This window comes from Eptesicus fuscus, chromosome 1 (assembly GCF_027574615.1).
Source record: "Eptesicus fuscus isolate TK198812 chromosome 1, DD_ASM_mEF_20220401, whole genome shotgun sequence".
Taxonomy (NCBI): Eukaryota; Metazoa; Chordata; class Mammalia; order Chiroptera; family Vespertilionidae; genus Eptesicus; species Eptesicus fuscus.
In genome coordinates this window covers 10,484,579-10,499,276 of record NC_072473.1, presented here as the reverse complement: position 1 = coordinate 10,499,276, position 14,698 = coordinate 10,484,579, and the positions used below count along the sequence as shown (strand labels likewise).

At 38.6% G+C, this 14,698-nt stretch overlaps 1 protein-coding gene across 1 annotated transcript in view; it reads left to right on the top strand.

The window, feature by feature from the left end:
- The window catches only part of ADGRG2 (adhesion G protein-coupled receptor G2), a 117,671-nt gene that overhangs the window by 55,825 nt on the left and 47,148 nt on the right, over window positions 1–14,698 (top strand). The window contains exons 4-6 of the mRNA XM_054720648.1: window positions 11,556–11,591; window positions 14,374–14,418; window positions 14,519–14,542. Of these exons, the coding sequence (XP_054576623.1) occupies window positions 11,556–11,591; window positions 14,374–14,418; window positions 14,519–14,542 (105 nt within the window). The remainder of the gene's footprint in view (window positions 1–11,555; window positions 11,592–14,373; window positions 14,419–14,518; window positions 14,543–14,698) is intronic.

The window sequence follows — 14,698 nt, the reverse complement described above, 5'->3', positions numbered from 1 at the left end:
TTATATGCAGATTAAATGAGTTAATGCATGCATGTAAAACAGATGCCTGTAATGCATCTGAGACATTGTAAACATTCAGGAAATACTAGCCATTATCACTAGAGACCATCACTGTCTAATATAATTTTTTTATGATAGTGGAAGTGTCAGATATCTATACTGCCAAATACAGTAGCCACCAACCACATGTGGCTCAAGTGCTGTTGAGCACTTGAAAAGTGACTGAAGAACTGAATTTTAAATTTTATTTAACTTTAATTATTTTAAATTTAAATAGCCACATGTAGCTACTGTATTGAACAGTGTGGCTATAAACTATTTGCTCTAATTGCTTCAGAACTTTTCTATTTCATACTGTATAAGTCTGGGTTCAATTGCAGAATAAGAATCACTAGACACACACACACACACACACACACACACATTTGTCAAAGGGATTTGATCTTATACAACTGTGGAAGCTGGTTAAGCAGTCTCTGTAAAGCTGTTATATTCATATCTGATGCTAGAACTTGACATCTATGAAAGGCAGGCAGCAGAGAAGGGAGCATGTATATAAGATGGGGAGAGCAAGAACAAGCTGAAACCACAAGCATGAGTTGTAGCCACAAAACAGACTGAAAACCGTGTTAGTTCTTATTGCCTGTGACCTTTCTGCAGAAGCTGAGCCCTTTGGCACAAAATTAAATACATACCTGGCCCAGGAGTCAGAGAAGCCAAAGCAGTTTGCTCCCTCATATTAATGACATGAAGCACTTGATAAATGTCAACATGTGAGAGCTACACAATGGCTGCTACTTTACTTCTACCCAAATTTCCCACAAGAAGCTCTCTTGTGTTCCACACTACCCAGAAACATACAGAAAAAGGAATTCTGGAAACGTAGCTCAGCCTAGCCATGATGTTACATTACAAAGCCAGCACACATACTAGAAAGCTAATGAGCTCAATTTTGTATCTGTTAATACTTCTAAATAAAACATGATACTAACATCTCCCAAGGCTGTATTTAGTTGTTTCTGTTCTGAAAACTGGCCCAAAGATATTCTGAAGATCCATACAACAAGCCAACATTATTTTTTAAAAGTTATTATTTTTCATTTGTTCTGTGGTTTAGAATTTTCTCCACATCCTAGTAAACCCACATTATTATAATCAGAAAAGAAATTAATGTTAATTTTTAGAAACCAGTTTATGACCCCTAGGTAATACCAGAGACGTTGAGCACAATTTAATGCCAGTGGTATTGATCCAGCATCTAGAAGGGTTCTGGAATCTGGAGTAGGGGTTGTGCATAGATTAAATAAGAGTCCGGAGACAAAACATAATTTTGAAAGGCATATGGGGGGGGGGGGCAGAGGAGCTTGGCTGAAGAAACCAAGTTCTCCTTGTCTCAGGACCCCTTGCTTTTTATTAACACAAATTGTCCTAAGGCAAGGTGGAGATATACACTTAGCAGAGGAGCTTGGCTGAAGAAACCAAGTTCTCCTTGTCTCAGGACCCCTTGCTTTTTATTAACACAAATTGTCCTAAGGCAAGGTGGAGATATACACTTAGCAGAGGAGCTTGGCTGAAGAAACCAAGTTCTCCTTGTCTCAGGACCCCTTGCTTTTTATTAACACAAATTGTCCTAAGGCAAGGTGGAGATATACACTTCAAAGGGTAGGGTTTCGTACAGAAGCATGGTCAGATTGGGGAATTGCCTTCAGCTGTTCAGGTGTTTGGCCAACAGGAGGCAATAACATATAGATTAAGATGCCCTGAGAAGTCTGGCAGCAAACAATCATCCTTTTCAGGTTCAGGGAAATGCCTTTAGCCATTCCCAACAGGTGATAACATATGTGACTCAGCCCTTGTTGAGTCCCCAAGTTCCATCAACCTTTTGATGAAACTCTTGCAATTATGACATGCTGGAACTGGCTTCTGGCACCTAGGGAGACTGTGCACCCAACTAGAGGACAACCTAATAACATTATGATCAGCTGTGCTTTACAATTTTTCCCTGAAACTTTGCTGAGTCTTGACTTTTATACAAGAACTTAGGAAACAAGGTATGATCACCAGATCTGAAACCCTTTGACTTCTGCCTCTTTCCTCACATGTTTCCAAAATGACCCCAAGGGCATTTTGAAAATCCCAAGGGCAGTTTGAAACAAGTAATATAAAGAGAAAAGAAACTGAAGTGGCAGTCTTGCTCAATCGAAGGGAGAAATCATTTTTTAAAAAGTCACTAGGAAAATGAGAAATAGAGAGAACATCACTGTACTAATTACTTACATGAGCAGTATTTACTGCGTATTCTTCTCAATGCTGTAATAGTAGTACCTATAAGGTATGTCCTGTTATGATTACCTTCACCCCTATTTTCTAGATGGGAAATTGAAGTGTCAGGTGGATTATGTAAGTTACCCAAAGTTACAAAAGTTGTACAAAATTAACAAGTGGTGGATTTGGACCTAGGCTGTCTGAGTTTCAGAGTCTAGGATCTTAACCTTCCTACCACACTTGAGGGGTTCAGGGCAATGTCACATGGACTGCTGGGGTTTGAGAGGTTAACCATTGGCAGATAAATCTTGCATCCCCCTCACCCCCACATCCCAATGACCCCCACCCACAGATCCTCTCATCTTACCTTAGAAGTATCTGTTGAACTTCTCTTTTCATGCCAGGTTTTGAAACACAGGTTCAAGTCCTCATCATGTCTTGCCCAATTTATTGCAGTAGCCCACTCTGGCCTTCCCACTTCAGATCATGCTCCTTGTTTATTTCATAGCTATATAAAAATATTGTTCTGTATCAGGGGCTGGGGATAGGGGATAATGGGGCAGGGCTGGGGAGAAGGGAGAATGGAGAGTCCATTTGTTACTGAGTCCTTATCATAGACTCTGCACCCCCAGATAACCTAAACTAAGATGCCAAGGGATTATTGCTCAACTGAGAGCTGGCAAAGAGTGGTGTGATCTAAGGGATACCAGAAACTCCATATCCTCACCCCTAGTGCCCTCACCTCCATCTTACCAAGTGCTTCTGCACTCAAAACTCTACCATAAGAAACTCACACTAACCCATAAATTATAGGTGCTTTGGCATGAAAGAATATGTCAACCAATAGCAGAGTCACCCTAGACATTAGTGGGACTCAGGGAGGAGGGTGCACCCAAGCAAGTATTGCTTTTATAAGCTGTATCTTTTCAGGAGGAAACAGAGATAATCCTAGAGTATGCATTCTCTACGGGGGCAATATTGTCCCATGGGGGTGAAAATTGTTTTTTCTAGGCAAAAAAAAGTCTTCTATATTACGGAGGGCTGGGACTAGGATGAAGCAAGTGAGGGGTCTAGGGCACAAAATGTTAGAAGACACCCACTTTTGGGGCTTTATGTGTATTTGTACACACATAGGTTATAATATATGTACTCATTAGTTGGCAAGGAGTGCTGTGAATAAGAGTATGGAAATGATCAGGCTAAGGGGGAAAGTGATGTGGTTTTTAAATAGAGTGGTCTGGATCAACTCCTTAGAAAAGGTGACATTTGAGCAAAATTTGAAGGAGGTGCCAGGGCAAACCAAGGGGCTCTCTAGAGGAACAGTGACCCAGGCAGAGGGACCAGCAAGTGTAAAAGCACTAAAATGGGGATATGCCCTGTGTGTAGGGAAACAGCAGGGAAACCAGTATGGCTGAGTGAGGAGAGGGAAAGGGGAGATGAGGTCTGGGTAGAGGGTCATTTGTTTCATGGGAATGTAGGGAGATTCCACGAAGAAGCAGGGTATAACACCAGTGTAGTAAGTGTTCAATAAAGGCAGTCTGCCTCCCTCTAGCCAGCCAGGCCCCTGTAGCACTAAGCCACATTTACATATTGGACTGAAATAGTTCCAGAAGCTACCAGCCTTCACAAGTAGAGTGAACACAAATCATGGCTAGCATTATGTGCACTAGCCTTGACCAGCAGCCTAGATTACTGTCTATGTATCTAACTTCAGGGGCACAAGGAAGGGGGGATAATGCCCCAATATCCTCCACCTTATCCTCCCTAAAGTGCACATCCATCCCTGGGGAACAGAATGGATAGCCAGTAGGTCAGTGGTGCTTTAGTTTTTCAGACCCCAGCCAAAAATAAGTAGTCCAGTGTAGTGTGGGGCTAGAGTACCTATGTTTAGATTCTAGTTCTGTCCTTTTACTAGTAATCTTGGTCACATTACTTGACCTCCTTGTGCCTCAGTTTCTGCCCCTACCTGTAAAATAAGGGTAACTTACTTAATATGTTTTTTATGAGGACCAAATGAATTAATATTTATGGAATGCCTGGTCATAGTAATGCTATATAAATGCTTATTAATTAAATATTGACTCTTTTTTGGGACTCTACTCTTCCCTGAAAAAAAATGCATATGAATACACACAGAAATTTGTATTCTATTTCAGGGAATGTATGGATACTCTGAAATGCATCTCTTGACCCTTGGAGGAGGGGTGGCCCATAAACCCCTGAGAGAGCCAAGATCAGTTCTGGAGGAGGAAAGGACAAGGAGATGGGTGGGTGGCACTGTGAGAGGATTGGAGAAGAGCAAAAAACAGGAGCCGGGGGACCTAGAACACATCTTACTCTCTTCCCATTTGGCCAAGGCCCACCTAGAATTGTCAATCATTTGTAGTTTGGGAAGTTCCATCAGCCAGAAACTGAAGTTTTCTTAAATGATGTCATTACTAATCATTTGATAAAAATGTTATGTCAGAGTATTTATTGAGCAGTTTGACATGAAATGGTCACAGCTCAAGTAAACACATTTAGGCTATGACAAAGAAGAAATGTTTTCATTCATGTTGTTGGTTATATAGTAAAACCTGAAAATGCAGTTCTTGGAAGAGTGTTGTCCCAAGCTCTGAAGCAACAATATAAGCTATAATAATAAAAGCCTAATATGCTAATTGACCAGACATCCTTGTGGACAACCATCAGGATGAAGCCGCAATGGCGGGGGCTGAGGCAGAGGCGGCAGAGGAGGCTGCTGTGGTGCCGGGTGCCAAGGCAGCCACTGCGGCAGCAGGGGCTGAGCCCCTTGCACAAATTTTGTGCAACAGGCCTCTAGCCTATATAATAAAAGCCTAGGCAACTGTTACGGCAGAATGACCAGAACAACCAGTCGCTATGATGCGCACTGACCACCAGGGGGAAGACGTTCAACGCAGGAGATGCCCCCTGGTGGTCAGTGTGCTCTCACAGGGGGAGCGCTGCTCAGCCAGAAGCCTGGCTCACAGCTGGCAAGCGCAGTGGCGGTGGCGGGAGCCTCTCCCACCTTCACGGCAGCACTAAGGAGAAGCCAACCGAGTGGTAAGGAACAGTGAGCAGGCGGACAGTAAGGAGTGAGGGGTCCCAGACTGCAAGAGAGCGCAGGCCCGGCTGAGGGACCCTTACACCCAGTGCACAAATATCATGCACTGGGCCTCTAGTAACAAAATAATATTGTTTTTAGGGTTCCCATATAAGATTGCCTAGGCGTGGCACCTCAGTTTGATCATCTCTCTATGAAACAGTAATTCAATCCAGAGAAGGACTGCCACCAGATTACAAGTTTTGGCTGGGTCTAAAATATTCACACAAGGGGGGTTAGTCAGATCCTCTTTAGATCCACTAATAAAGATTAAACCTTTATCTTTCTCATCCAACCTGGCGATGAATGTATTGGAAGTAAATACTCATTAGTATTAGCACAGTCACAGGTTTAAGACAACCAACCAGTCCACATTTTAAGTCTTATACTCCATAGTATCGAACAGTGGGGAGGAAAATGTAAATTTCAGAAACATCCACACATGACCTGCATGACTTGGGTGCAGGTAGTTTGTTTGGGAGATGATTCTAGGGATCAGGAGTGAGGGACCAGGGAGAGGGCATTAAGGAAAGAGGGAAAGTTGATTAAAGGTACATTATTGAGGTCACTGTGTGTGATCTATACTTGAAGGATCATTTTAACACACATGTATAAAATTTGTTAAGCAATCTATCTGCTGTGACTGGCAGTTATAACTACTACTCTAAACTTCAGATTCTGAATAATGTTCATCCAAAAAGAATTCTCAATTCTTTCATTCATGGATTCTGCTTCATGGCTCTCAGATCCATTCCTCATCTTTCCCCTGCTCTGCTTTATATCACAGGGACCTGACCCCTTGCAATATTTGGATTAAATGCCTGCTCTTGAACTACCTGCCATGGGTTCCTGACTGACCTCTGATTGATAGAGACTCTTTAATAATGTCATCAATCAAAAAATGTTTTTTTAACATCTACTAGATACAAGGCACTGGACTGAATTCCTGGAGGATAATAAATAAAGCACCAAGCAGCTTAGCATCTAGTTAGGAAAACAAGACATAAAATGACAAAGTTAAATAACAATGCCTAAGAGTATACTGTATATTCAAATGCCAAGTAGATGATGTAGTCAGTGAATAAACTTTACTATATAAAGATGAGAGAGCCATCTTCATTGGCTTCCGTAGCCAGGACATACTTTAGTGGGCTAGAGAGCTGACATAAAGGAGTCATCTTCTAAACTTTCTAATTTTGGAAGGGTGAAAGTTTGAAATTTTATTTGAAATCTCCTGATTTATAAATGTTGGTAAGAAATTAAAACTTTCAAAAACTTCACTGTGATTCCCACTGTGTAGGCAAGATAGAACTTGTTTAGGAGCTAAATTGGGATTGTCAGCCAATGGTGTGCATTTGGTGGATGGCTTACTGCATTGGGTAAGAAGTTGGAGGCAAAGAATGTTAAGATCCCTTCCAATGAAAAGATTCCAGGGTTCTAATATTTCACTCATGTATGAGGCAGTCAAGGCTTAGGCTCAGGAGGGGACAGTGAGCTTGGGGAAAAGGAACAGAGGAGAGAGAGATTATAGAATATTTATAATAATACCATATATTTATATACTAGTTTATGGTCTGCAGGGTTTGTTACTGAAAGCATGATAGAATAGAGGCTCACAGGGTAGGCTCTGATATCAGACTACCTGGGTTCAAATCCCAGCTCTACAGTGAATTGCTGGTGAGGCCATGAACACATCAATAAACTTTGCCAGCTGAAACCGGTTTGGCTCAGTGGATAGAGCGTTGGCCTGCGGACTGAAAGGTCCCAGGTTCGATTCCGGTCAAGGGCATGTACCTTGGTTGTGGGCACATCCCCAGTAGGGGAGTGTGCAGGAGGCAGCTGATCGATGTTTCTCTCTCATCGATGTTTCTAACTCTCTATCCTTCTCCCTTCCTCTCTGTAAAAAATCAATAAAATAAATTTTTTTAAAAAAGTAAAAAAAACAACAACAAAACTTTGCCAGCCTTAGTTTCCCAAGCACTAAAAAGGATTGAGGCTAATAAATTCACAGATCTCAAAGAGTTGTTGGGTAGTTAAATAATAAAATGTGTAAGAAGCTCTTAGTACATTAAGCCTGGATCACAGGAGTCATTTTTCACTATTATCACACATACATAATATGTCTCTAATCTTTGCAACAATCCCAAGTTACAGTGAAAAGAATGCACAGGATGGTTGACTGGATATGGAGATGGAAGGTGAGGAATGAGAGGAGTTGGGAGCAATTTGGTTTGTAGACTCAGCTCTATTGCTGAAACTAACTCTGAATTTCTGGATCCTTTGCTTAACACTTGTGGGATTTTTCTTTATAAAAAGCGGACCCTTGTAACTCATATTCTTCATAATTTTAAAATACTGGCTTTCTGAGTATGATAGGAAGAATAATGGCTCCCCCAAAATGTCCATGTCCCAATGCCTAGAATCTGTAAATATATTATTTTACATGGCAAAAGGGACTTTCTGGGTGTAATTAAAGTTAAGGACTGGGAGATGGGCCCAGTCTAATCACAAGAGTTCTTAAAAGTGGAAGAGGAAGGAAGAAGAGTGAGTCAGAAGGATGCCACATGAGAAGGACTCCCCACCCAATCCCACAGTTGCTAGCTTTGAAGATGGAAGAATGGGGCATGAGAAATGTGGGTGGCTTCCAGATTTTGGTAAATTCCTCAATTTAAAGCTAGTGAGAAAATGAGGACCTCAGTCCTACAACCTCAAGGTACTGAATTCTGTCAAAACCCTCAAAAAGCAGAACGTATATTCTCCACTAGAGCCTCCAGAAAGGAACACAGTCTGTCAACACCTTGATTTTAGTCTTATGAAACATGTAGTAGACTTGTGACCTATAGAACTCTAACATAACAAGTTTGTGTTGTCTTAAACCACTAAATTTGTGGCAATTTGTTACAACAGCAACAGGAAACTAATATACTGAAATTTCCAGCTTAAATTATTTGGCTGGTTTTACCAGCAATACTGTCAAATTCAAGAACTGATTAGATATGAAAATGATGTGAGGTGATGAAAGATAAGTTCTTAGATATATGGAGTTGGAGAGGCAATGACAGTAAGGCATTTACATGGCAGTGGTCAGACCACACTTGGCCATGTGGGATTGGAGTTTGGGAGGTAGCAATAATTTTGAAACAAAGTGTCAGGGAGGAAACTAGGGAAAGAGGCTCCATTAGTGGAGCCAGTTTCTTGAGTTTCCAATTCCTCTGTTTGGCTTCCATGCTAAGTTTATGCGTGCCAAACTCCTGCTCATCATAATTGGAATATATGGACTTTGTTTTTTTTTAAAAAAAAAAATCACTAGGGAGTCATACTGAGTAAATTTTATAGACACATCACAATAATTTTATTTATTGACTTAAATCAAGACGTCAATAAATGAATAATGCTTTAAAATTTTCTCTTTGTTGGTTTCCAAAGGAAAATCTGAAAAATTTAACTGTTTTCCCTTTCTTTGTTTATGAATCGTTTTAACAATGGAAATATTTTGTCTCCTAAGAGTAGCATGGAACTCAAATATATGACTCACTGGAAATGACGACCACCTCTTTGGTTATAATAAATGGGAAGTGAGTTAGGAGAGAGCCCAAGAGAACAGAGGCTGATACTCAGGAAATGTAAGGCCTATGGGGACATCTCTATGTTACAACAGGAGGAGTGATGTGGAGCATCATAATGAGAGGCAGAAAGTGAATAAAATGTTAGTCACTGAGCAATCAGTCCCCTAGAAGAAGAAAAAAAAAATGACAAAAGAAAAAAAAATGGGCAGAAACAGTTTTTAAATCTCTAGCTTCTATTTACAAGATTCCCTCCCTTCATCACTGTACATTGCTGCTGGGAGCTCTGTAAGTTCCATGATGGAAGAGGCCAGCTCTGCATGTGGGTTAGACTGGTCTAACCATTGGGCTAAATTTTCATCAGGTTTTACCTCCTGATTGTAAGTCCATGCCTATCCAACCCAGAGATGGTCAACCAATTTTATGCTTGACTAGTACATGTCCTCTAACATCTAAGAAAGAGGTGAAACTCAAATCACAGCTCTGTTCAAAGGATTTAGCAATGGAGAAGGTTGGAACCATTGGTGGCTATGGCAGCCATTATTAGCCTCTTTTGCCCTTCAGCATCACTCTTTATCCTTCTTTCCTGGAACTCAACTCTTCCTCAGTGTGGTGTATCATATTACTTGATTTGTAGATATTGTACCAACCTTGCATCCTAGGACTAAATCCCACTTGATCACGATTTATGATCTTTTAAATGTATTATTAGATTTGATTTGCTAATATTTTGATGAGGATTTTGGCATCTATGTTCATCAGGGATATTGGCCTATACTTTTTTTTTTTCTTTGTAGTGTCTTTATCTGGTTTTGGAATTAGGATAATGCTGGCCTCATAAAATGAGTTTGGGAGTCTTCCCTCCTCTTGAATTTTGTGGAATAGTTTGAGAAAGATTGATCTTAATTCTTCTTTGAATGTTTGGTAAAATTCAACTGTGGTCTAGGAAGTTATTGGAAGTTTTTTGATTACTGCTTCTACTTCATTGGTTGTAATTGGTCTGTTCAGATTTTCTGTTTATTCTTGATTCAGTTTTGGGAGATTATATATTTCTTGCAGGTTGTCCAGTTTATTGGTATATAGTTGTTCATAATATTGTTGTGTAATCCTCTGTGTTTCTGTGGTGTCAGTTGTTATAGCCTCTCTTATATTTCTGATTTGATTTATTTGGGTCCTCTCTCTTATTTTCTTGATAAGTCTAGTTAAAGGTTTATCATTCTTGTTTATCTTTTCAAAGAACCAGCTCTTTTCCAAGAGTATTTTAAAAATTAAACTTCTGCTAACTCAACATATTCTTTGACTGGTAGAATATTAAAGTAATATGAGGGATATATTGAGGGGAAGAGACTAAGAGGAGGCAATTTCAACTAAATTAAGCTATCAAGTCATTAACTACTCTGGGTACATGGAGAAAAATCAGGTTATAGTTTGTGTGAAATGATCTTTCTTATCATACATATAAATGCATATATATGTATATATATATATCCATTTATCTATATACAGTTGAACTTGAACAAAATGGGTTTGAACTATATCCATTTATATGTGGATATTTTCAATAAATACTGTAAATGTATTTTCCTTATGATTTTCTTAATAACATTTTCTTTTCTCTAGCTTACTTTACATTATGTAAGAATACAGCACATAATACATATACAAAAATGTGTTAATCAACTGTTTATGTATTAGTAAGGCCTCTTCTGGTCAACAGTAGGCTATTACCAGTTAAGTTTTTTGGGAGTCAAAAGTTATATGTGGGTTTTCAACTGAGCGGGAGATTGTTGCCTCTAATCTCCACTTTATTCTAGGGTTAACAGTATAGATATATATATATAGATAGATATAGATATAGATATAGATATAGATATAGATATAGATATAGATATAGATTTAGATATAGATATAGATTTAGATATACATACACATATACACATATACATATATACATAGAAAGAGAAAAGAATATATGTCAGAATGTTAATGTAATTTATCTCTGGGGTGAAATTATAGGTGGTTTTAATTTTCTCCTTTTTGTTTATCTATAATTTCTGAAGTTTCTCCAATAAGTATGTATTATTGTTCATAGATAAAAAATAGAATTACTTTGCTTTTACGGAATCTGACTATCCCCCCCAAATAAATAATACAGCAGTTCTTGTAGATTATACACCCAGAGGTGTCTGATTTAGTTTAACTCATAAGAAAGAAGTAGCTTAATAATATAAAGTCTGTGCTAATAGGTATAAATGGAAGCACAGTTAATGGGAATTTAATTTATGCAGATGTATACACTTACTTTTACAAATTATAATGAATGTTAGCCAACAACTAAAGGTCTTATTAATCATTTTTAGTTTAAAACATACTAAACCATTATATAACAAAGTATATAGACACGGTTAACAGTTAATTGGAAGAATTGCTTCACCTGAGATATGCCTTTATAGAGAATTGAAAAGAAGTACTGATAAGGCTGTTAAAAATAATAGTAAATTAACATACTGTCCTCTTTTGGTAGCTATTTGCAACTCATTTTACATTCACTCCCTTTTTAGATGTTACTCTCCTATGGATTTATACAAACTAAACTAATTTTAAATCACCTTTTTCCTCAACAGACAATGCTGATAATCCCAGTTTGTTAACACCGTCTGGTAAGACTGTTATTTCATGACTTTTGGGAAATTTCAGGAAAATAGTCTAAAAGTTCTCCATGCAATATGGCATGTAGTCAGATACAACAAAATTGTTGTGGTGTTGTGGTTGTTTTTTCATGACTCTTAATTACGTTAAACTCTGAATTAAATCTATAACTGAAAAGCCAGTAGCAAACATAAGAGGACAAGCATATTGTTCCCACACATTGCTGGACAAAGCTGGGGAGTAAACTGTGGATTTTCATTACAGTAACTGTTTAAGTTCTTCAATGTTGTTTTTAGTATTATAGTTCACAAGTCTCCTAAAGAGCATCAAGAACATAAACATGCTGCCCTAGCTGGTTTGGCTCAGTGGATAGAGCATCAGCCTGCGGACTGAAGGGTCCTGGGTTCGATTCCAGCCAAGGGCACATGCCTGGGTTGTAGGCTCAAACCCCAGTAGGGGATGTGCAGGAGGCAGCCGGTCAATGATTCTCTCTCATCATTGATGTTTCTATCTCTCTCTCCCTCTCCCTTCCTCTCTGAAATCAATAAAGAAATATATATTTTTAAAAAAGAACATAAACATGCTAATGTTCCTATATTTGAAGGATGAGATGTTCTCTTAAACTTCCTATGTACCCTCATTGAATGAATATTTTTCAAAGGGCTTATGAGAGCTTAGCACTCATAAGAATGGGGAGGCAAACACAGTAAAGAGAAATTTATAACCTAGGACCCAGGAACAGAACCTATATTCAAGACTGTTAGCTGGAATGGGACCTCAGGGATAAAGTGGTCCAGCCCCACATTACTTAGTTGATGACATGAAGCGTGGAGCACCTGAGTACCTTGTCTAGGGTCACACAGTTCTTGCCCCACATCACACAGAGGTGGCTTCTCTGACTCTTACTTCTGTATTCTTTCTGGTATACCATATATTACAGAACAATCTTTTGTGGTAAGGAGTGAGTCACCTCACACTGTATTCTTAGTTGTGTGAAAATGAGATTCTATTGTTATTAATTCATTTAAACAAAATAATAATAGCTATTACTTCTCAGTGCATGTACTACATGTCTGGGAGTCTTCAGACGTTTCATTTTGCTTCCAATCTTGCAACATAGGAATCATTATATTGATGTTAGAGATGAAAAACTGTGGGTCAGAGAGGATAAAACTTGTCCATGTTCACACATTCTCTGAAGCCAGACTACTTGGGTTTGAATTCAGCCACCATTCTCCTACCCCCATTGCTAGCTGTGTGACTTTGGGCAAGTTCCTTCACCTTTCTTGTGCCTCTGTTTCTTCTTTGTAAATTGGGAAGAACGATAGTAACTGTTTCATAGGGTAATTTTGGAGATTAAATGAGATAAAACATGTGCCTGGCATGGAGTAAATCCTCAATAAGTAATAACTATCTGGGCTATTAAGCAATGGGGCAAAGATTCAAACTCAGGATTGCAAGTCTCCAAATCCCAAGCTCTTTTTACTGTGCCATTTTGCCCCCTCATTGTGAAACTTCTAGGGTAAAATAAACCACTGTATGTTTCTTCTGGTACAATAGCCTTCATCAGACTTAATCAGAGCAATATCTTTGCAAAATTCTGTTTCCATGGAATGGTATATGGGGCTTTGGGTCCGGTCACAGCCTGGGTTCTGGGTGTCTGGGGGAGAGCTGCACTAATTGGAAGGTAAGAGCCAGTGCACATCAGGGATGGAAGGGCAGCTGTGCCTGCAGGCCTCTTCTTTGGATGGCACCACCAGTCATCGATATTTAGAAGAACCGAGAGTCATTAATTAAAAACCAGCTTTGACCAATTATTTTGTTCTGCCACAAGAGCAAAGGATTCCATGCCCACACTTTGAATCTTACTGCTCAGGAACTGTCTTACTTCTGAAAAAAAAAATATCCTTGGTAATTTAAAAAATGTAGTAAATGACAAAATATGGAATGAATAATGTAGGACAGACAGGGTGTGTGTGTTTCAGCCAAGGCAAGAGCGGTCTAAAACAGACAGTCCAGCCAAGTGCCTTGACACACCCAAATGTTGTCCTTACGGGCTAAATATCACACTCCCTACTGCAAAGCTTGGCTTCCCCGTAAAATATTTGTGTTTACTTTTCTTGTGTATATGTAGAGGTCAAGCCATTGGATCTTTTTAATATATAAACTGGCAAAGTGTGTGTAGTAGACTGAGCCCTTAGCATAAGTGGAATTATTCTACAGTAAATTTATAACTTGATTGTCTTAATAGCAGCCATATTTTTAAATAACATACCAGGAAATTGTGTTAGGTAGTACAGTATTGAGTGTAGCAATGTTTTGTTTTGTTTTTTAATCCTATGGGAAGAATTGCTTGGTGTCATTATAACCAAATGGACCCAATGTACCAATATGTGTCATAATTGTAGCTTGAAAAATATTTAAAGTATAAAATGTTTTTTAGAACTCTTTGGCTGAAAATTTTTGAAAGTAGTATATCTTATATTTTGTTGTTGTTCCTAAACTTATTTCCATAATATCCCATAAGTAGGAGCAGGCTTTGTGATCATGAGCCTCAGGTTCTTCATCTGTAAAATGATACAGTTGCACTCATTTCATCTCTTGGGTTCTTTCTCTATAATTCTCTGATTAAAGGCATACTAAGTGATTATAGGACTTGCAGATTTAATTACATATTGGGCTCATGTTTTCCACTTCTTTTCATGATTATATCTCAAAATCTAACTCCTTAAAATTCAATAAATAATTGTTTCAAAGTATTAATTTGAAAAACGTGTGTGTTTTCTCCTGCAGCTGACTCTCCTATTGGTTTTGTCCCATACTCCAATGGTACTCCAGGCAAGATTTTGAAAAAAATTTAAATCTAGATTTAGCCCAATTTGTTAAATTTTTTATTTAATTATATCTTTGTATTGTTTTTTTCCCCTTGGGACAAAAGAGGTTGAAACTACAAGCCTAAATGGTAAGAATTTTTCTGAAGCAAGTGAAAATTGATAACCATTAATATGAATATAAGTATAATGAATGGTGTTGCAGGCTTCCATATTCAAATAATAAAAAAGAAAAACCCAAAGAAACCCAAGACTGACAACCTAGAGGGCAATCTAAACTTTCTGTT